Genomic DNA, 24,689 nt, shown 5'->3' with positions numbered 1-24,689 from the left:
TTTCTACATATATTATTAGAAAACTTTTAAAAAATGAAAAGAGATTGGGATGGCTCCAAAGGGAAGGGCACTAGCTGCCAAGCCTGATGATCTCAGTTCAGTCTCCAGAACCCACATGCTGGAAGGAGAGGACAACCAGATGCTGCAAGTTGTCTGACCTCCACATGCATGTCATAACACATGCTCCCACCCCCATATACACAAATCAATGTAATGAAAAAAATTTTAAGAAAATGTATGGTAGAAAGAAGGCTTCCAATTAAATCTTTTAGCATGAATGTCAATGCCATACAAAAATTCAGATTCATTTATTCAACTGCTATTTAACTTTTGTTTTTGGTCTTTCTGAGACAGTGTCTCCCTGTAGCCACAGCTGGCCTGCAACTTGCTATGTAAACCAGCCTGGCCTCAGTCTCACAGAGATTGGCCTGCCTCTGCCTTCCAAGTGCTGGGATTAAAGGCATGTGCCACCAAGTCCATGTGATACCTATATTCTTAACATGCAGAGATGGCATAATTTTCTCTATTTTGTTTATTACTTTGGGGCTTTTGGTATTATATTGTGATGTTCCCATAAATAAGGAACCATCTTGTAATGCCAGCAATGCCAACACATGACCCCCTCACCCTGTACACCCTGCATCCAAGCAGTAGGAAAGGGAAAGAAATCATCACAGCTCAGAGCTCACTTCCACCAGCTCTTCTCCTGCCTGCCTGTTTTTCAACTCTCTTCTGATAACTGACTTCATAAGGTTTTCCAAATGTTCATTTTTTCCCTAGATCTGTTGACTTGGCATTTACAAAGTAGTGGAATTCCTTTGGATGTGTTTCTTTTTCCTTTGTGTCTTTGCTAATTACTTAACAGAACTTATGAACCATGAAGTTCAAGGAATTATCTCTTATCTGATCTCCACTCATACATTTTCATGTAAATAAAGATACAGTGACACTATGAAACAGGATACATGATGAATTATCAGAAATTATGCTCCAGACATCTTTAACAGCTGTATTTAGAACAAGAATTCATCAGTTTTCCCCCTTGCTCCTTCTACTGCCTTAACAATCTTAGTAACAGTCCCCTATCGCCAAGGATGAACTTGTGACACATTTGACAAAGACATATTGAGGACTTCTAATAAATTTATGCTCATTATTTTCATTAGTTATTCTTTTACTGAAAACAAATTTAATAAATAGCTTTCATGACTAAGGTACTATAATAGATATTCTTAATCGTAAACCTGGGGCCACTCAGCTGGCTTTTTTAAGAGTGCAAAAATAATAAAGAACACTTGAGCAGAAATATATAACTTTTCTCTTAATGCCATGATATAAGCTCAGTCAGGAAATGGACATAGATATTTCTTGAATTCTACCCACCCCCCCAAAAGAGAAATGGTCACAACAAAAGGCACTGCAATTTAAAATCTGTCAGTAGCTTGGAAATAGCCTTACTATTCTTGGAAATTGAGAAGGCTGAAATTGTCCTCAAATTTTTCAGTGAAATATGCTTCAGTTTGCCTGTACATGACCTCTCATCCTTGGGAAGAATTTCAACTTCATAGAGATGAGTCACTAAATTTTGCATCTGATAGGAATCCTGGACCTAATTTGATTCTAGGTGGCTGTAATGAAGTATCATATGACATCAGAAAACTTCTTTAGAAAAGGCTTGGGTCTTTTGCCATCAATCATGCACAATAATTTGAATAAGGACTGAGGAGATTTCATCTTTATTGAGGCAATTAGTCGGGCCTTTGACATCTCCATATGTGTTCAGACTGAAGAGTGACTGCCACCGGAAATTTTTAACAACTGGAATCTTGATTACGTTCAAGTCAAAGCCAGTGGGGAGAAAATTAAAAGAAAAGACAGGAAAAGAATCTCTGACAAAATGTTCTATTACAAATAAAGATCTTCATTCTTGCTTACAAGTAATGGGCAACAAATTGACACTCAGTAGTACTGTTGTACACGATACCAATGAAACAGACCTGTCAATTTAGGTGGAGCTGCGCCCGGCTGTCAAAGTGCCACCTAAGGGGCTTGCTTTTGTTGTTACCCCTACTGGCAAGGGAACCAGTCTTTCAGAAGAGGAACCTTTTCAAGTTAATAAAACAGTGCACACAAGACAATATACTAATCTACCAATTTACAACATTGGTATCAAACAAACCAATGCTCCTCTTTTTTTTTTTTAAGTTTTCAGATGCAGATTTTTCGCTTTGCAGGCAGACTTCATGAGAGACAAATTATAATTAAAAAGGTTACACTGAATTAGAGCACAGTGGGTGACAGACTAGTAAAAAATCAGCAGTAATTAGAGCTAATTTTATGAAGCACTGACTATGACCAGAAGTTCTCTGCCTTTCTATGAGTGTATTTCAGTGGGAAAGGTAAGAGTGGCCAATACTGAGAAATGAAACCAAACACGGGGTGGGGGAGAGAGAGAGAGAGAGAGAGAGAGAGAGAGAGAGAGAGATACAGATTTATGTACACACATACACATCATACACATATACACATAGATCCCTTTCCCATGGTGATAAAGGGAGAATCAGAATGATTTGGGTTTTGAGTTCACATTTCAAACAGGGCAGTGGGGAAGGTGCTTTCTGAGACTTTCAGGCTTCAGCAGAGGCCAGAGGAAGCGAAGCGAGATGGACCTGTGAACTTCATGTACAGAGAATTCCAAGTGGTGAGATCCTGCTCAGAGTGTTGTGGATCCCAGAACAAAAGCAAACCACTGTGTCTGGAGAGAATGTGTGTGAGGAGGAAGCAAGGTTGAGTGAAGAGAAGAGAGTCTGGAAAGACCTTGCAAGGGATCTAGGTTTCAGCTAAAGTTTGACAGAAATGGTATAACCTAGCTTGTATGTTTTCAAGTTCTCCTTTATTTCTGGGAAGGATTGAACGGAAGGAATCACATGGAAAGCTGTCACGAGGGTCATTGAGAGGTGCCAGGGGTATGGGCTTCAGCAGAGATACTGAAATAGAGTAGGGACACATGTCACAGGTAGCTGAACACATCTTGCAAATAGAGTATTTCTATTAGCAGTCAGTGATTGTGCGTGATAATATCCTTAAAGGCAAGATGCTCCTTCTTTGACCTCTGAACCCCTCACTCTCATTTTTTCTCACTTTTTCATTTCATCTGAAGTTAATTTTTCATGTTTTCTTTCTTTATCTTAATTCATAGCAGTAATGAAAAGTGTTCTCTCATCTCACATCTAGATAATTTTTCACAAGTCAGATTATCGACAAGCTGCAGAGAATTTTGGTCTTTGACAACTCAGAGAAAACATTGAATCTCCTCTCCCCTCTCCTTTAGTGAAATTCCACCAGCCCTATCATCAGGCTTTCACCGGGAAGCCTGACTTTCAGTCATAGATTCTGTGCCACACGTGTGATGCGTGAAAGGGCCATTTGCTTAGAAACTGTTGCTTCCTGTACTAATGAATAGATGAGAGTTGAGTCTTACTCTGTTCTCAGACCCAGCAGTTCGAAGGGTGGCTGGGATCTCTGCATGAATACAATATAATTGATTTTCTGGTTGACAATTTAAAGGGTAATTTAATCCTCCTTACTTACAAGTTCAAGAGTTTAATTTGTAGTTCATCTGTCCATCTTAAAAATAATTATGACTAATCTGTATTTTCAAGAATGCATAATGACTGTCATTTATAGTTGGGTGTAGGGACAAATGACTGATGTCAACATAACTATCGAAAATGAGACTACTGTTCTCAGTGGGACTTTATTCTAATAAAAATATTTTAAATATAGAGACTGATGAAAATAACAATATTCAAATTTAAACAGAAGCTTGATTTTTATAAATGTATGGCAAAAGTGAAAGTCTACTTTAGGGTTAGTCTGAGAGTGATTGGTTTATTATCCCAACAGTTAGGTGCAAAAGTACATCTTGGATGTATAGAATTTAGTAGGAATTTATCCTGGAATGTTCAAATAATGGCATTTATCCTGAAATGTTCATATATAATTGCTTTGTCATACTATATATGTGAAATCTTAGAAATTTCAAGTTTGTGAAAATATGTTTTTGAGATGCTATCTTAAGTACTTATATATACAAATCAAAGGTGCAGATATTTGAATATATTTTGATTTTTTGACATTAGTGGTTTTAGTGACCTCTCAGTGCAGTGGGGGAACAAAAGATTTCAATATATTTTCTCATTTGCTCAACTCCACCCCGACTCTGAAGGCCAATCATAGAGCCAGTTCACATCACTGAGCAGAACTCTGAAGCAAGAGTAATGCTTTCATTTCTGAAGAAAACCAGTAGAAATAAATAGAAAGCACATTTCAAAAATGGCAACTCACCCCATTTTTTGTGACAATACAAATAAGGATAAGGATGTGATAAACTCAGGCCGAGAGGGTCTACATCCAAGAGATGAGAAACTGGAAGATTTTAACAATCCCTCTAATTCCAAATATCAGAACCTCATCTTCGTTTCCCTAAATAATCCCAATTTCATGTCATTTTGTTTCTCACATTTAAAAAAATGGTGGTGGGCTTGGAGAGATGGCTCAGCAGTTAAGAGCACTGAGAGCTTCTTGCAGAGGACCTGGGTTTGGTTCTGAGCACCAACATGGTGGCAAATAACCATTTGTAACTCCAGTTCTAGGGGACCCTATGCCCTCTTCTGGCCTCCACAGGCATTACACACATATGGTGCACCTACATACATGCAGGCAAAACACCCATATCCATAAGAATTACATTAAATATTTTTTTAAATAGGGGTTCACTGCGTAGTCATAGCCTATCTATCTATCTATCTATCTATCTATCTATCATCTATCTATCTATCTATCTATCTATCATCTATCTATCTATCAATCATCTATCTATCTATCAATCATTCTATCTATCTATCATCTATCTATCTATCTATCATCTATCTTCTATTATCTGTCTATATATCTACAATCTATCATCTATCCATTTCTGTCATCTATCATCTATCTATCTATCTATCTATCTATCTATCTATCTATCTATCTATCATCTATCTATCATCTATCTGTATCTGTTGATCATCTATCTGTTTATGTATCTGTTTTATCTATATCTATAGATCATCTATCTATACCTATATTTCTATTATCTATATCTATTTACTTACTTGCAGTGCTGTGAACTGACATCAGGGCCTTGTGATGCTAGGCGAGTGCTCTAGCATGAAGCTGTGTCTTCAGTCTATCTCTTTCTCCATTCTTGTTCATAGTTGTGATGCCAGACCTTTATCATCCTTCTACTGCATCTCACCTGTCCTTTGCATGTGTGTGTGTGTGTGTGTGTGTGTGTGTGTGTATGCATGATTTATGACATAGCTTAAACAGTCCTATTGAGTGCTGCTACTTTTTACTCTGGAAAGCAATTTCATAGGCATGATGCTGATAAGTCGTGAAGTCTTTGCCCTTGACTTTGACAGAACACTGAGAACATACCATTCACAGTCACTGCTGTTCTCATGCACTCCCAGACATTCTCCAGCCACAGAAATGAGAGAGAGAGAGAAAAGAATCAATCATTTTTTAAACTGAAATGTGACAGTGGTCATTTTCTATTTCGGTTTGTAAACTCAGCATTTTTTTCTCCCTAGAAGCTTCTTAAATTAGCCTTGAATTGATTTTCATTCAACCAGCTCTGCAATTTTTGTTTCCTATCTAAATTCTTTCAGTGACAAGTTTTCACATGTGTTAAACTCCAATTCAATAGTCTGTGACTAGAACCCAAAGTAAGCACCCATGACCTAGTCAGAAGCATTTATGTAACATTTGAATTGCATCAAATCAGCAAATATTTATGCAGTATGTAGAGCAAAGAATTTCTAAATGCCGCACACACAGGTTGATATTGAACACTAATAATATTGAAGCTCTAGGCTGTAGTTCTTAATAGTATCTGTACAGGGTTATCACACGGGATCTTTTGGGAAATTGACATTACCAGTACAAAGATATATTTCTTTAGTTATATCGATATTGGATATCACACGTGCAGCATTTTGCTTTGGAGAGAGCAATAACTATGCACTCATTCTGTTGGGTGTATTGGTAGGCATGTAATTACCTGGTCACAGAATACACACGTACTAAGTAAGTGACAGGCCATATCTCTAATGACCATATGGATGTCAAACCTTCTGGAATGACTCTTCAGATTTTTGCTCATTTTTCTATGAAGTCATTGTCTTCATAATTTTTCAAAATTCTTTAAATATTTTGGATAAGTCTTTGCCATGTAAGTTTATCACAAGTATCTTCTAGGTATTTGTGAATTCATGCATTTTCATACTGTTGGAGTGCCTTGCCGAATAGAAGTTCTTAATTACAATATAGTCCACATTTTCTTTTTCAAACTTTTATTTTTCGATGTTAAAATATAGTCATGGTAAGAGACTATCAGTCTTCCGTTTGAATAATTTTAATTTCAGCCCAATTTTCTTTTGTAGTAAATGTATTCTCTCTTTACAAATGCAGTAAAATAAAGGTCGCATTACTCTTTCATGTGATTATATCATTTGTTCTAATTATTTTGTTTTCCTTCTTTGAGGTATCCTAGTCACGATTACCCTATAAATCCCTGAGTATACTTTTTAATGCGTGGTAGGAAAGCCCTAGTGATCCTTGAGAGTGGGATCTGAAGACTGGAGCATATTGACTGTATGACCAAAATCACCTACAGTTCTTTTCTTTAAAATGGACTCCATTATGTTCAAATCAGAGACATGGTGGTGGCTTCCCTATGCTAGACATCCAGAAGGACCTATGCTTTCCCGAGGCCACTGAGCCGTGTTTTCACTACTGGGTTGATACAAGGCTGAGGGATTGAACCTCTGTCTATGACTTTCTTCTTCACACCAGTTACTCTTTTCAGTCCTAATAGTTCTTTGCAAATGAAGGAGAATGGTCCTCCTCCTTCCCGTGTTCCCAAGGCTTTGTACAATGAAGAACATTCCATGACAAAAATCAAGCTGATTCTCCAGTCTGGCAACCTTCATTAGCTCACATCACCATTTCCGCAAGTCTGTCTTTCCTCAGGATGGCTGCAGAGGGACAGGGCTCCAGACTAAGCATGTCTAATCTGCCATGGCCCTGGACACCAGCCTGCATGTGAGATTGCCCGCATATGAGATTGCTTTCTTGCCCTAGGCTGATTTGTGGTTGGGACCTGACCTGTCCTCCTCAAGGTCAGAGGGAGCCTGTAGTTCCTATAGCCTTGAATTCTAAAAGTAGGTATGAGTCATGATATCTCTCTTTCTCTGAGGCTTCTTGAGGCAATGGAGATGTTGTTCTCAATCAATCTTCAACAACATTGTAGCAGAGCATACAGGTAACTTGTCTTTTTTTTAAAAAAAAATCAAAGTTTAATCTTGAAGGTCTTCCTGCCATGAAGTAGTGGGAAATTGGCACAGGAAAGAGCCAGCTTCAGTTCTGTAATGAAAACACCTGTCACTTAGACTAATTTCCTGAGAATAATGAATGTGATGAATGGAGAAGGTGACCAGGTTAAGCCACACTTCCTCTTCACTCAGCATCTTGCCCAGTCACTTAGGCACAAGACCTCAATATTGTCATGTAGGTGGATGGATTCAGTTAAATTCAGTCACATAGAAGGAGCAGGCATTTGCTGCACGAGATATTCAATGTTTGTAAAGTTCCGGAATTCATTATGTCTGATATAGCATGGCAAGTAAATTGATAGAAAATTAATTGGAAGATAGTTCCAAACATAATAGCTCAGCAGAAACATCCAGAATCAATTAATCAAACTGCAACTCATTTTAATTGGACATACTCTAACCCTGGAAAGCCCCTGAAATCTTTAATTAAGCTTTCAACACAATCCTATTTACATGAGACATGTTTCTCAGAAGTGTTCCATCCAAAATAAAGTTACTGACTGGAAATCTAATGGAAAAGTTACAAATCCTCAGGATGTGTGATTCAACTATGTCTAATTAGATATAATGTTTTCTGATAAAGATGACATGAAAAATATTTGATTAAGCAAACATTAAACTCTTTGAAAGCACAGAACAAAGAAGTCCTAGTTAAGAAGATAGATGTTGATCACTGCCACAAATTATATTTGTGTTTATATTCCATATAGAACACATACATTTATGTGCTAATATTTTATGTTAGTAACTGTAGCCTCTAGCATTCTTCGTCTTGCAGTGGGGACAAGGGGCCTGCTTTGGAACGATGGCCACCTGTGGGTTCTTCTAATCAACTTGTGCTTCAAACCAAATGTATTTATTAATTTCCTCATTGTACCTGTAGACCAGTTCATGAGATTATCTATGCCTCTAGTTCCCCATCATGCAAAACAAACAAGAAAGAAATAAATTAGAATAAATGAAAATGGACTATGTTTAATTATTGAACCTGGAGGTATTTAATTATAATTCTGCTATCAGAAGACTAAAGTAAATGCTTGAATTAGAATAATGCAAATATTTCAGAGCAAGAAACACACAGCAAAGTGTAGCAAACATGATACTAAAGTGATTTAGTATCACTATATGCTGCTAAATGTAATATCACGATCTCACGCACTATAACAGGAGGTAAATCTGGGATGCATCCCTAGTCCCAAATTCATATCTCCTGCTTCTCCAAAAGGTTCCTGTACCAAAGTTGAGCCATAGACAGCAGGCTGGCTTATCCTGGGAAGAAAATTCTAGCAAGGATGCCAAAAGAACAGGGGTCAAAGATACTGAACCCTTAGGTGCTTATTGAGTTAAGTTAGCAGACAGGGACACTGGGTAAGGGTGAAACCAGAGTGAGAAAGGGATGGCAATTCCTGACAAGGCAGAAAGGAGGGTTTGAGAATGATGGGATTTTTCAAAAGTACAAAGAATAAAACACAAAGATTATCTCTGAGATGAAATAAACTCCTTCCTTGACATGCCTAAAAAGGAGACAGAAAGAGAGAGAGCGAGAGAGAGAGAGAGAGCTTTCTCCTTTAGTCCCTGAATGCCATTCTTGCCCTCTGTCCATGGTATGCTGCCACATGTTCAGGACAGTCCTCCCTGTCCACCATTCCTCTATGGAAATACCCTCCCAAACACACCCTGAGGCATATTTGCTAATCATCTTTGCACTTCTCAGTCCAGTGAGCTTGAAGCTAGAAACTGGGCTCAATGCCACACCCCATTCCCTCTGAATCTACAGACAACAAATATGACCCACATCCTGAGGATGTTTGTATCTTTCACTGAAGAAGACACATGTGATGTGAACTAAAGTAGTTCAAATGTAGAAAATTGAATTTGTATAGAGAAATTTGGAGAAGACCTTGATGTCCATGAATCTGAGTCCTAAACAGGGTGAGTTCAAATTTCTCACCAGTTCATGCTTCATGATGTGTCATTATCCACATAAATTTATTCAGAAACGTTCATACAGTTGGGCCTCCTTCTTAGTATCAGAGTCCCCAGTGTCCCTGTAGGACAGAAGGCAGCCTCTCCTCAATCCTGGAACTCCTAAGCCCCCATCTTCCAAATGAATGAAAGAAAAAAGTAATCACTGGTTTTTGCACCATTGTTATTTGTCAGGTACTATCCCATGTGCTGTACAAAAGTGGTTGGAATAGATCCTGTTCCATAAGTATTCAAATAAAGAGACAGAGAATAAATTACTGGAATGCAAATACCCACAGATTATAAAAATATAGCTATGTACAGATTTTATGGCAAATTTCTTGGATCTGAGCCAAAGAATGTCTAGTCTCTGATAACAAGGAGAGCCTATAGCTAAGGCTAAGTGTAGAGTTTCCTATGTGGGTACCACCATATCATTGGCTAAAGGCACAGGTTATTAGAAACCTGTGAAGTAGAAGAGGGTGAAACGTATATGTTCTAGGAAAGATGCATGTGTAGCAGATGTGAAACGCCCATAATAAGAAGACATCATCTGCTAAAAGATGGAGCTTCTGTTAACATTCTTTAGAATGTTAAGAATGTATAATCACCGTTCTATAGAACTTTCCAGATTAGTAGACTAAGAAACTCTGGAATTTCTAGACATACAAGTTTACATTTAAGCCCGCTTAAGGCTTATGTTCCTGTCAGGACGCTGCTTATATGATGGCGATCCTACAGTCATTTGGGTAAGAATCACCCAAGAGACTTACTAGACTTTTAGATTCAGCATCTTATTGTGGACTACAGAATCAGCCCCTGAGTACACGTTTAAGAAAATCTCCACCCCATGTCCAGTTCCTTAAATCTCTGCTGTGATGGCTAATCTTGATTGTCCACTCTGCTGGACTGAGGCATGCCTAGATTAATAAACACACCCCTGAATGAGTCTGTGGGGATATTCCCATAGAGGATTAAGTAAAGGAGGAAGAGTCTTATTGAATGTAGGTGTCACTATAGCATAGGCTGAGGGCACAGGTTATTAGAGCTGCAAAGCCATGCAGCTTAGGAATTCTCTCTGCTTCCTGACTATCTCTGCTTTCTCATGTCCTCCCTGCCTCGACACGATGAAGCCTCTGAAACCATGAACTAAAATAAATTGTTCATTCTTCAAGTTGATAATGACAGGTGTTTGCCAGAGTGATGCAAAGTGCAATGCATCTGCCTTGGGATAATGGAGCCCAACTTCATCCAGACATCTTAGATGTCTTCAACTTGATAAACGTTCAGTTATGTACTTAATAAACTTCATACTACGGTATCTTCATCAATCTCCGTTTCCAATTCTGTTGACATTCTTCCCAAGCATAAAACAGCAGCCAAATTTTAAAAAAAGTATATATCACTGGGAAATACGCCAGAACAAGTAACTAAAACAAGATAGTCAATTATCATTTTCTCTGAAATAAATGAAAACTCATCTCAATGCCTTACTATGGGCTCCTTCACAATTTTTGTTAAATTAAAACAGACTCAATCAGGATCAAGTCTTGAAATACACTTAGCCATGGCTATATATTTTTTAAAATTGCAAAAAAATGAAAAAGCAAACTCCCAAATACAACATAAACCTATATAAGAGTAACAATACATATTATTATTTAGAATGAAAATAAAGCATGACCTTTATTTTGTCTTTTGAAGGAAAGTGATGGGGGGAAGTTCTTCCAATTTAAATTTTAATAAATTACTTTTAGAAAACATGTACGTAGGGCTACAGCATGACTCAGAGATAATTTGTCTAGCATTCATTAGGACCTGGGTTCAATGCCCAGCAGAAAAGGGCAGGGTGATGCAAAAAAATTCAAGCTTAGAAGTGGAATTTCTGGTGGATCCTTTTGAGGGCTACAGTTAATTTTAAAAATGTGCTTTTAAAATTCCAATGTCCTCTAATTTTGCTCCTCCACTTCCCCCTGTTAGATCACAGACTTTGGTCTTCTTCATCAGGCCTTGGGCCTGTTTGGTCTTTAAATCCTGAATAACATGTTAGCATTTGCCTTTCCCTTGTAGGTGGGACGGCCACGCGGCAAAGGGGCTTCCTGGGCTGCATCAGGTCTCTGCAGTTGAATGGGATGGCCCTGGATCTGGAAGAACGAGCCATGGTGACTCCTGGGGTGCAGCCAGGCTGTCGAGGGCACTGTGGCAGCTATGGGAAGCTCTGTCGCAATGGAGGGAAGTGCAGGGAGAAGCCCAGTGGATTCTTCTGTGACTGCTCTTTCTCTGCCTACGCAGGGCCATTCTGTTCTGATGGTAGGTGTGGCATGAGACTGTACCCACGTGACTAAAACAATGGGAAGTTCTTTTTCTGTATAGCTATTCCAAACAAAAATATCTGTTCTTTAAAACTCCTTATTATGAAGTATCATTGAATGCCAAGAACACTTCATTCCTTTGCCGTTTGACTCACTTCTTTAAAAATAAGTGTCTACTGTTGCATAATCTCAAGCAACAGGTGTCTTCAGTATTAACTGACCCATCTGTTTCTGTTCCATCTACTGTTGATGATTTAATTTTATTTCTTTGAGAATTTCACAGAATGTATTTTGATCACCCCCATCCCCCAATTCCTCCCAGATCCAACCCTCTTCCCTACACACCCGTCAAATCCAGTTTGTGCCACTCGTATGGGCTTAGGTGTGTGGCCATCTTCTGGAGCAAAGAAAACTGACTCTCCCTCTGTCATCAGCTATCAGTTGCCCACCTCCCCTCTCCATGCTGGGATTTTGTCTGGCTTGACCTTGTACAGGTTTTTCACATGCTGTCATAACTACTGTGAGTTCCTATGTGTAACTTCCCTGCTGTACCCAGAAACCCCTTTTGTTCTGGTCATCTGCTGCCTTTGGCTCTTACAGCATTTCTGCCTTGACTTCCGCAGTGATCCCTGAGCCTCAGGAGGTGGGGTGTGATATACTCACCGCATTTAGGATTGAGCATTTCCCAGTCTCTTATTTCCTACATGGTTACTAGTTGTGGATCTCTATGTTAATATCTGTTTACTGCCAGAAGAATCTTCTCCCATGAGGTTTGAGAGACGTGCTAATCTATGGGTGTCACAATAAGTTTATTAAGAGTTAGTTTAATACTGTGTCCATTTAGCAGAATAGTAGTAGTACGTTTGTGGTCTGTTTAGTGTTGATGCTTTTAAAGACAGTGACTACCAACAACATGCCCTATGGAGCAGTTGTTGGTTTTAAAATCAGGGTATATTGTTATTTTATATCTAAATGTCAAGAAATGCAAGGTAGAGCAGAAACACTTATTTATCTATTTATTTTGTCAAACAAAGCATTTCCAATTAAATACTAATAGGTAATAAAATAGTGACACTCCTTGTTATATGGTATGGTGAAAATCTGCTGATGTCTCTTTTTCAATAATCTATGTCATTGAAGAAAAGAGTAGGTCGGGTATTAACTATGTTGGACAGACTTCTCTGAATATACAAACATTTATTATACTCTCATAGTTTTTCATAGAAGAAACTGACATCAAATTAATTTAAATTAATTTACTTTGTTGAAGTGTCTCTGGGCTACAGAATCTTCTCCTGAAGGAGGCTAAACGAAATTGGCTCCAAATCAAAGCAACTCCTGATTTGCAAAGAAAGCACTGGGATTAGTTAATGAAAACTTGGCAAAAATGTGCTTTTCAAGTCATCTGCTTTTATCAAGAATAAGCTGTGATTTCAAAATCAAGGTGTGATAATAATCACATGCTGCAGGTAGCAATCTGGGAGATATTTCAGGTCTAAAGTGAGAACTAAGACCCCTTCTTCCCAAGGCTGTGTCTTTTTCACTTCCTGACTCTACTGTCCAGTTCTTTCTAATTGTAGCTAGGATGTTATTCTACATGCACCCATTATACAGTATATAATTTGCATATACTATATATTGTATATAAAAGGCATAGTATAAATAATAAAAGTAACACATTTTTTAACTTCCTGAAGTGTGATATGAATAAAAATGTTATAACAGGACCCAGTATTATTTATAAGAAATATTCAACAACAAAATATTTAGCGTAGTAACGAGAAGCAAGTCCAAAGATTCCAATAGAATCCCCCAATAAACCCTTTCATACATATATATTTGGTATATATGTGTATAGATTTGAGGCATTAATTTCCTATAAGTAAAATGTTACACTTTTGTTAAATGATTTTAAATGAGCTGCATAATTACTTTTGTTGATGTCTGCTATCAGACGCCTCTCCCTCCCTCTCACATCAATACTAAACTTAGCTTCGAATTGGTAGCATGCAAAACTTTGAGAAAAATATTAAGGTAAAATAAAGGAGCATCTGCCTGTCTGATCCCAGATTGGAAAAGTTCTTCTCTCTTCTTTTTTCCTATTACTTGCAAAATAACAGATGGGAGTTAAATTTTAAATAAGAAAGAAGATGTTTAAAGAGGGAAAAGACAAGAAGTCTGGCTTATGTGTGAACTCAGATGAGAGAGCATTGAGTTTTCCAGTTGTAGAGCTAGACTAATGAATTAATTATATGTCATTCTAACATAAAGCCATTTCAAGGGCTATTATGAAAGCTCTATTAATTCACTGTGTTATTTTAGCTTGGGACTGTTTCGTTTAGCAGTGAAACTCATTTTACAACATTAAGATATCAATTAATGTAACTTAAACAAGATCCTTGTCCTTAAAATGTTTTAACATAAAATCTACATGTCATTTTCAGAAATTTCTGCATATTTTGGATCCAGCTCCTCTGTGATTTACAATTTTCAAGAAAATTATTCCTTAAGTAAAAACTCTACCTCCCAGGCAGCTTCATTTCATGGTGATATGAAGCTGAGTAGAGAAACGATCAAATTTAGCTTCCGAACAACACGGGCACCAAGCTTGCTGCTTTATATGAGCTCCTTTTACAAAGAATACCTTTCTGTTATCATTGCAAAAAATGGTGAGTTCATTTTAGATGAGAGAGAGAGAGAGAAAGAGAGAGAGAGAGAGAGAGAGAGAGAGAGAGAGAGAGAGAATTGAATCAGAACATTAGGGTGATCATAATATGGGTCCTTCTGGGGTTTTTCTTCTCAAACTACAAACAGGAAAACAAGTTTGCCGAGATTTTATCCTCATTTTGTGTTTTTTAGTACAATTTCACAAATTAATCTAAAAGGATTATTTAAACAATTGAACTGCTTTATGTGTCATTGTGTTTTGGGTAGTTTTACATAAGCAATATTCATTTCTATAAAATATCATGTTTTATTGTTGCCAGGAGTTCTCTGCTGTTTTGTGCATCAATATAAGCTTTTGTGGTTCATTTTGAAATAAAATGTCTTATTGTTCATAATACATATTTCCTATAGTCAAAGTAAAGAAGTATTCAGGGAGTGTTACTGCACCAGTGATATGCAGAAAAATGTCCACATGATGACCTGTTGGTTCTAACAGATAATACTAAAGTCATAAGAACTATTGGTGTGTTCGTGCAGGGTAGTGATGTGTGGGTAGGAAATATACTACCTGCAGAAATCTTATCACTGAAAACCACTTACTACTGTTTTTCTTTGTCCTATATCTGGATGAAAGATGAATATTTTAAAAATAAATTCTTCAGGTGAGAAAAACAAACTGACATATAAGTATGTGACTGTGTCAGTTCACTTAACTCAGATATAGCCCAAGGGCACTGCATATTACAGATAGAAATAATGTTGTCTGAAATCCAACCACCTTGTATGCTTTGAGCTTGAAGGTGATCTATACATTGAGACATTTTTTGTTGATTTGGAATGTATTCTGGGAAATAAATTAATTGAAATCTCTTCAGGCAGTGAAATAGTATTAATTTGAATCATAACTTTGGCTTAAAGTCATTAATTTCATTCGATAGTTTATGTTCATGGTCATTTGGAAATCTTTCTCATTTTATGTAAGACTACATTTGTGTAAAATTCCATCAGCCAATTGTCTTATTTTGAGTGTGAGGTGCATATTTTAAAATATGGGATTATGGAGAAAGGATGTTATTGCAATATTCCATAATAGTTTGGCAGTGTACAAATACTTAGTCTTATTTTCATTTGTTTCTTAAGATAGAGACTTGTGCATATGTGCAGTCTTACATTTGACTTTTAAGGATGAAATTCAAGATTTGCAGGCAATCAGCCGCTATGAGCAATAGGTTTAGTCTTTGAAAATATTTCAATTTCATTAAGGAACTGACTTTTAGGAGATATGTTTAGAAATGTGCAAATGCATGCTTGTGGATCTTTCTGTGAAATGAGTATATAATAAAATGATTGAGACATTTTATAAGCAGTTGTTAAAATATAATTTTTAATGCAAATATAAATTTTCTCTACTTTAGGAAGTTTGCAGATAAGATACAAGTTAAGTAGATATCAAGACCCTGATGTCCTTAACTTTGACTTTAAGAGCATGGCAGATGGACAACTTCACCACATAAAGATTAACAGAGAAGAAGGAATGGTCTTTGTGGAGGTAACATAGACAATTCACCAGAATTCACACCATGCCCTACCATGGGGTATCCATAGCAGAAATTTGATCATGAATCTCATAAGCAATGACATCTTCTCATGGTCTTATATAGATCAGATATCAATTGTCAACTGTGATCAGAAGCTTTTTGTTTTTCTTTCTTTTTTAAAACAAACATCCCAGATATTATTAATATCTGGAACTTGAAACAAGTCTTTCTCATTGTTTTTTTTTGTGCAGAAGGTAAATTAGAAATATGTCTAATTTACCATCACAACCTAAAAGTAGGGCCATCACCACTCCTAGGAAACCCATTTACTTTAGATAGGTATAAATGCAGCAGTCATACCACAACAGAAAATAAAGACAGAACCATCAGAATCAGCTTGAAGAAAGGATATGACTCATGGGAAAGTGGATTTACTCACTGGGGCCACTTTGGCAGAAAAGCACTAATGTTTGACTTTGCCTTATAGAAGAAAATTTCTTAGTTACATGACTCCAGTAAAAATCCCAAGCTATGACAAAGTACTGACGTTATAAAAGCACATGTTTTTTGTTGGCTTTACCAGGTTTGGATTCCTTAGACAGAGAAGAAAGTTGAAGAAGAAATAGCAGATGGGAGTGAAATGGTGTCTGAATGTAGATTAGGAAATAATCACCTCTTTGAATGGCTGTCTCTAAATTTCTCTTTTTTAAAACCATTAGAGCTATTCTAACAATTACCTGTTTTTTTTCTTTCATCTTTCTTTGCTTCCTGTCATTTCTCACTACCAAACAATATCCATTTGGATGGCTGTATCTCCTGTAACGATTTTGTAGATTGACGAGAGTATAAGCAGACGAGCCTACTTGTCATCAGGCACAGAATTCAGTGCAGTCAAATCTCTGGTACTGGGAAAGATGCTCGGTAAGGAAAAGAAACTACTTTTTTTCCTAGTCACAATGTATAAATATGGATCATAAGACACACACACACACACACACACAAACACACTTTCATTCACACACTTTGTCTTGTCGAAAGAAATCTTTTCCTTTATTTTAATTATAAACTGAGTGAATCATGTATAACCATCAGCAGTGGCTTGTTGCAGATGAGAAAACATCCTCCTGTGATAGAAAGACCAGTCTGGTCTCTATCATGCGACAGTCATCATAATGAAACATGATAGTATTCTCTCACCTCAAAAGTACTAAAGGAAGGTAGACATAGCAATGCATATTATCAATCCACTGTTCTTGTGGTTTGAATCAGATGATGCCTGAATGCTTGGTTCCCACTGGTAGCACTATTTAAGAAGGTTGTGGCATCTTTAGGAGGTGGAGCCTTGCTTAAAGACATGGTCACTGGGGTGGGAGGCATAGACGCTGAGATTTGATAGTCCAACCCTACTTCCTGTTCTGCCAAGACATGAGGAAGTGAAGAGTCCCAGGTTTGTACTTCCTCCTGGCACCATCCGCCAGTTTGAGGGGTTACCATCCCCTCCATGATGGATGGTATCCCCTGAAATTGTAAGCCAAAATAACACTTTCTCCCTTAAGTTGTTTCTGGCTGCAGCAACAAAGAAAGGTAATTAGTACAGCTGCCGAATGTACAAACCTTCACCTCGGGATAAAACTGGAATTGGTTGAGGGTGGTGGGAGGTGAGAACAGTTGCCTTCTTCCTGTTAGGGAATATGCTTTTGGCTGTGTTTTACATCTTACTTTATTTGTTGTGCTATAGTTGCCAGACAGTTGCTTAAACACACTTGTGTCTTATGCTTTTTATTTATTTATTTTGATTGCTTCTGATAATGGCATGAAAATAGAAACATTATTTCTAGTAAAACATTATAATACATATGTAATTTTAATAATTATCAACAGGGACTTCACTGAAAACAAAGAAAGTAGATGTTAAAGGAGATTTTGCTTTCAGTTATAAATAGATCCGTCACATTGTTTTGTGGGTGGGGAGAACCTCTTGTATCTGGTTTTCATTCCTAACCTGATGTGGGATAACAAACTAGAATGTTCTGTGCAATGAAATCTTGTGTTTTCTGACCTTGTCCGTTATCCCTTCCTCGATTAGTCATTCCGGATGGTGCCCATCATTTCAGAATCTTGAGAATGTCTGATTAAACCCATGGGTGAATGATCAAAATATTGGCCCTGGAGAAGGTTAATACCTAAGTTTATAAATATTTATAAGCTTTCACATAGTATGATGAGCACCAAAAATATGTGCTCTTGTTCTCCAAAGAGCAGAAATACCCTTAATCACAGTGCCCTTCGAGGGTGTTATAATGGACATTAAAAATATGCACAGAACAAGACTTAGTCATTTGCAAAGTTAACTGAAAAATTCCAAGTGAGCCTCACAGTGTCAATATTTTCTCCAGTTTTTGAAGACTGACATATCATTTACTGTAAGGGTTTATACAAAGTCCAACACATTGGATATAAGATGATGATTCAACTATATTTTGTAGCTTTGAAAAGTGACTTGGATCCTAGCCCCAATATAACTATCAGATATGACAATATACATTTTAACCTAAATACATGAATACTTACTAGTTTTAGACTTAATCAAAATTTAAATTTAGAGAAACAATGGTTAATGGGTCTGGTGGCACACTCAAATAATCCCAGCACTTAGGAAGCCTAAGCAGGGGGATCATGAGATCTGGCTAGCCTGGGGCACATGGTGAAACCATATCAAAAAAAAAAAATTCAAAAGAGTTAAAAAGAAAAGAAATAACAAAACACTGGCTAAACCCTCAGTTAAAAAAGGAAATATTTTTCCAACTTGACATTGGGAAATATTTAATCTATTTTAGGCCAGTGTAGAAATGAGGGCCCAGCCTCCATGAGCTGGTGATTAAGCCTGGGTGTCTAGGGAAGGTGATGCTCAGCAACATTTTTTATCTTAACACTGAGTGTTCTGGTCCGTTTATTACTATGGCATAGCATATGAAGCCAAAGGGAATTTTAAGAAGAATGAAATCCTGTCATTTGCAGCAAGATAGATAGAATTGAAGGTCATCGTGTTAAGAGAAGCTAGCCAGACACAGAGAGCCCAACACTACATGTCCTCTCTTAAATGAGGAAGTTCAAAAGAATCAATCTGAGTGTAAATTAAAGATGACTAGAGGCCAGGAAGAGTTGAGAAAGGGAGATACCAAAGTGCAGCAAATGAGAAGGATGAAGCTAAGTGTTCCACTGCATGGTGGGGAGTCCCCAGGTCACAACAACCGATTACTTATCCTATGAAGAACTAGAAGAGACACTTACAGTCTCCAAACAGAAAAACATGATAAAGAAATGGAAATGCTTATTATTCAATATGATCAATATTGACTGTATGCATGTATTGAAACAATCATACCAAATGCCATAAATAAGTGAGTAAGACAAGTTAATAAACAGTTTAAAATAATGTTTTGCTGTAACAGCTCACAAGCTCTAAGTACCAACAGTAGCAAAACAGCGACAACAGTGCAGCTCAACCTGCGTTAGCTGTGGGACTAATTATTCCCCGCCCCCGTGTCTCTGAGCCATGGGGGATGTAGATTGGGAGGAATGCGATCCCCAAAGAGACTTAGGAAGAAGCGCAGTGGGATGATGACAGTGTGGAGGCCCATCCTCTACAGTTCAGTCTTTTGAAGACCTCACGGTTGCATATCGGACTCATAGATGACTTCTCTATTCTGTCCTCCACTGAGGAGGCACACATACATCACATCTCTCACAGAATTAAAAGTCTGGAGACCTGATGTATGGAGGGAGTGCCTGTCCTCCAGATTGCACCATCACAATATAGTCTAATGAGTGGAACTATTAGCAACTATAACATTATCTTTAAAAATACTTGTATTAATTCTTTGGGGATGTCATACAATGTATTTTGAGCATATTTACCCCTCCCACAAATCCTGCCAGAGCCTCTGACTTTGTGTCCTCATTCTTCTAAAGCCAGCGATATACTCTTTGGTGTGGGGACATGCACTGGAACAGGGCCTATCTACCAGGGGCCATATCCTTAAATAAAACGGATTCTCCCAGCACCCGTAATTTTCTAATGGCTTCTCTTCTAGGTGTGGGACTTTGTGTCCACCTCCCTGAAGCACATGCTGGGATTTTGTATGGCTTGAGCTTGGAGGTCTTGTGCACACTGTCACCACCACTGTGAGTTCATAAGGGTTGTGGCCCTGTTGTGTCCAGAAAAGAATTTCTTTGTAGTCATCACCCTCCTTTGGCTCTTACAATTTCTCTGCCCACTTTTCCATGATGGTTTCTGAGCATGGTGAGGAGTGTGATGTAGAAGTACCATTTAGGGGTGAGCATTTTATACTTGTTGTCTATACTTTAGCCAGTGTGAACCTCTGTGTTAAGGGTCATCTGCTTCAAAAAGAAGCTTCTCTGAAGAGAGCAGAGAGATGCACTAATGTATGGCTGTAGCCATAGTCATTAGGAATTGGTTTAATACTATGTTCATTCAGCAAATAAATGTAGAATCTCCCCCAGGGCCCCAAGACCTATTTAGTTATATATTCTCGGTCCCATCAACAGTGCTGGGTATGGTCCATCTTGTACAGAAGGCCTTAAATCCAATAAGAACATGGTTGGATACTCTCCTAACATTCAAGCCACTGTTCATCAGTGGGCAAATCTTGCCATCCCTGACTTTATTAGAGCACATAGGGTTCACAGCTTGGTAAAGTGATGATTACTTTTCTGGTAGCAAGTCAGAAGGGATGAAACTCTTGATATCAAGAAAACATATTGGTTAAGATGGTTTTATGTGGAAAAACAGCCATAGTGGCAGAAAGTCATGAAAAACATCAAAAGATTAAAACAACTCTTGACCATAAGAGCTTTTGAGGCTAGCAGGTTTTGAAACAAGATTTGTAAGACACACAACACAAGAAAAAATTCTGTTTATGGATAATATTGAAAAACCATACTTTGTCTTCAAATTTCATGTCAGAATTTCTGATAAAATATTACTGTGAGCAGAGATATGCTAACTATATTATAAATTAACTAGAACATCAATATGCAGTCTGTGAAGAGGATTGTACTAGCTACAATGTGGAATGATGTTTAATGCTTTTTTTGTAGATAAATGTGGGAGATTAGTATGGAATTGAAGATGTTAATGCTTTTATTCAAGTTGCTATTATTCAAATGTATATTATTCATGTTGAAAAATCCAAATTGAGCAATGAACTTTAAATCAATTCATTATCCCAAGAATATAAGCGATAGTTTATTTAGCATGTGCCTAAGGTGTGGATCTTGATGGAGAACTGATCATTTGTAACTCAGAGGCAATTAACAACTTATAGTCAAACTTTGTGTGGCATGTGAATTTATTATAAAACATTATAAAGTATATTATTATATGATTATGTAATATATTAAGCTATGATAAAATATATTAACAAAATGGTGGACAAATGAGGCTGTTATTAGTTTTCCATAGAGAAATGCTCAGCCTTGAAGTTACATACTGTGTTAGTACAGTTCTTTTGAGAAACACCTGCCAACGCAAGATTAAACATGGGGAGATTTTATTAAGAGAACACTGTGTAAGACAAAATGCTGAAGGGGTTGCCTAAGTCATGCAGATGTCTCTATATGTGAAAGAGAGGTGGGGGTATGAAATATACATGTGCTACACCAAACAAAGTGTCTTTGCTGAGCTCTTGAGTCAAAGTTAGAGGAGTCCCATCATTCCAAGGAATAACTCTACCTTAGGATTTACTGTGAGCTGTCATTGGTTGGTGGAAGCCTACAGCTCTGTATGACTTTGACACCAGACTGAGCTAGACTTCAGAGCTTAGCATTTAGGCTCCTCTATTTGAAGATCTTTGGGGCAATTTTTCATGGCCCCACATTTATCAAACTTGCTTTTCTGATTTGAAAGTCCTTTTAGCCTATTGATTCACATGTTAATATGGCACATACTTTGTAATTGCTTGCCATGTATAACAGAATGCCACCATAAGTACCCATTACATTGAAACTTTTAAAGCTTATAGGTAGCAGGCACTTACAACTACAACAATAATGTTCTTATGTATGTAGTGGATTATTAAGTACCCTAGTGGTACTTTAGATAAAGTGTCCCATTTCCTTCCAATATATATTTAATATATTTAAAATACATTGAAATGTTTTTTAAAAAAATAAATTCTGACCATGGCATGGAGGAATACGCCTTTAATCCTAGCACTTAGGAGACAGAGGCAGGTGGACCATTGTGAGATGGAGGTCAATCTGGTCTACATAATAACTCCCAGGCCAGCTGGGACTATAGGGAGACCCTGTCTTCAAAACGCCAATAAATAAACTTAAATAAATAAATTCTGTGTATTTAAGAGAGCGGAATATGGTGACCTTTGTTTTTTGAGTTATAGTTTACTTACATTTTCAACAAAAGGCAAAGCTATGAGCAACCACTGCTTTAACAGATGAAGATGCAGAATTAAGAAAATTCCTTTGTTCTTTTGTGTTTCTTTATTACATATTTAAAATTAGGAAGAAATGGAGATGATTTTGATTCTATCATGTTAACTATTACTAACATATATGGAGCAAGGTGGGAAAACTTTAAAAAAGTCATATCAAACGGTACCATGAATGATCTGATAACCATTTCTAACTACCTACTATCCTGAAGCCATAGAAGGGCTCAGTAACTGTAGCAATAATAATAGATTTGCCATTCAGAACCATGGCAGGGCGTAAAAGCAATGCACTTCAGATAATCCCACCACATCACATTTGCTTCTCATATTTCTAAAGCACTGAAAAGTTAAGTTCTGAGCTATGTGACTAAATAATTGTATATGTTTATTTACATAGGAATTAGGGCTGGAGGGATGACTCATGTACTATTCTTGCAGAGGACCTGGATTTCTATTTCTAGCACCTAAATTGGGCAGCTCACAACCACCAGTTACCCCAGTTCCAGGGGCTCTGACGTCCTCTTCTGACCTCCACAGGCATCTGCATAAACATGCATACATGCAGACATTGATATACACATATAGGCATAAATAAAAATAAATCTTAAAAAATAAATAAGATACTTTGCTTATTATGAGGAATTGCTTTTATATTACACAGTACAGAGTCAAGAAGCACACTGAAGGGCAGATTTTTGACCTGATATATGGGGTACAGTCAGAAAGGAGAAGTGCATTTATCCAATGTCTCCTGCAGAAGTTTAAGAACAATCTCCAGTGTACAGGAATCCTTTATGTAAAACTTGCTTCAACAGCCAGATGTAAGAAGAACAATGACCTAGATAACCTGAGGACACTGAGTTTGTAAATACACTGTGAGGTAACACTCAAGATAATGGGTTAGTTATTTTAAAATCAAAATTTTAGAAGGAAGTACAAGTTAGAGTAAGAAAGATAAGGGTACCCCAAAACCCTTTTAAAAATTCATCGGATATGTAGCCTCTTTTTCTGCAATATTTTTATTGAGTTTTGTGCATTTCAAACAGCAGTTCTTAGCTGAATGCAGACCCCCTCCTCCATCTAGGCCCCCCACAGCCCCCCCACTGGACCTCATGCATTCTGTCATATATGTTAAGTCCTATCTGGACAATCCTTTGTATCCAGATGTCCTACATAATGTTTTGATTAAAAGAAAATACTTAAAATGTGGCAGACTAGCTTCGACATGAAGCATGACTATGTCCTGGTAAAGGATGCCATCAACCACAGAAGGTCGTTCATGTCATTTGGAACTGGCTGTATTTAGACTCTTATAAATAATGTTTTCCCTAATCCTAGTACATGAACAGAGCTTAGAAGCATCATGTCATAAAACCCAGAGGATAATCATGATGCCAAAAGAAACATATTTACTGATTTTAACTAAAGAACAAATGATAAGATGGAATCTTTTTTTTTTTTTTTGTCAGAGCATGTATAATCAGGAGCAGTGGTTCCTGTGGGAATGGGCACTGGGCAAGTATACTTCTCTGGGTGTGCTGTCTCATTCACGGCTGTCATTTGGCTTCAAGCATCATAAAACATGTAACTGCTTACACTTCAAAAATTGCCAACAATAGAAGTAAAACCATTGATCCGAAATTAAATAATTTCAGGAGCCAAATCTAGAAACCTGATAAAACATGACAAAAATAATCTCTGTAAAAAGAGGAGAAAAGAATTAATTGTTTGTTAACATGCTTCAACATCGGGAATGTGTGAACAAATAAGGATATGGTGGGACAGTTAGTGAATTTGTTAAGAACAGGTGTGGAAAGGTGGATGCATGAAGGAAGGGGTTGGACTGGGTGCAGAGTGGGGATATGGATCCGAACCTCTCTCCTCTGAGGTGGAGAGAGGGCACAGCCTTGGACTGGAAGTACTGAATGCCTTAGTCTGCTGATAATCCTTAGGATTGGCCAGAACAACATCAATGACATTGGAATGACCCTGTGTTTCCTGTTAAGAGGAATGGAGCATGAGAGGTGGTTTCTATACGTTCATAGCACAACTTGACACTGTTACCTAAAAATTACTTCTTTCTACAAGTCATGCTTTTTTTTCTAATTTTTACAAAAACTTCATTGAGAATTTCATACATGCATATAAGGTGTTTTGATCAAATTCATGCACACTCCTTCCCCTCCAACATTCCCCCCTCTGAAGAGGTAACCCTAGAATCTTTTAAGGATTAGATACAAGCTCCCAAATACTTTTGACATTTTTGGCCTTTGGAAAAGTTATGTTGCTAACAGG

General features: G+C 37.4%; 1 protein-coding gene across 1 annotated transcript in view; it reads left to right on the top strand.

Moving 5' to 3' along the window:
• Nucleotides 1–24,689, top strand: part of Cntnap4 (contactin associated protein like 4) — a 303,201-nt gene that overhangs the window by 260,340 nt on the left and 18,172 nt on the right. Inside the window, exons 16-19 of the mRNA XM_008822985.2 lie at nt 11,475–11,714; nt 14,161–14,385; nt 15,799–15,932; nt 16,755–16,842. Of these exons, the coding sequence (XP_008821207.1) occupies nt 11,475–11,714; nt 14,161–14,385; nt 15,799–15,932; nt 16,755–16,842 (687 nt within the window). The remainder of the gene's footprint in view (nt 1–11,474; nt 11,715–14,160; nt 14,386–15,798; nt 15,933–16,754; nt 16,843–24,689) is intronic.

The sequence above is a fragment of the Nannospalax galili genome, unplaced genomic scaffold (assembly GCF_000622305.1).
Source record: "Nannospalax galili isolate Female #2095 unplaced genomic scaffold, S.galili_v1.0 scaffold568, whole genome shotgun sequence".
NCBI lineage: Eukaryota > Metazoa > Chordata > Mammalia > Rodentia > Spalacidae > Nannospalax > Nannospalax galili.
Note: the sequence above shows the minus strand (reverse complement) of the source record. Positions and strands in the feature narration are given on the sequence as shown.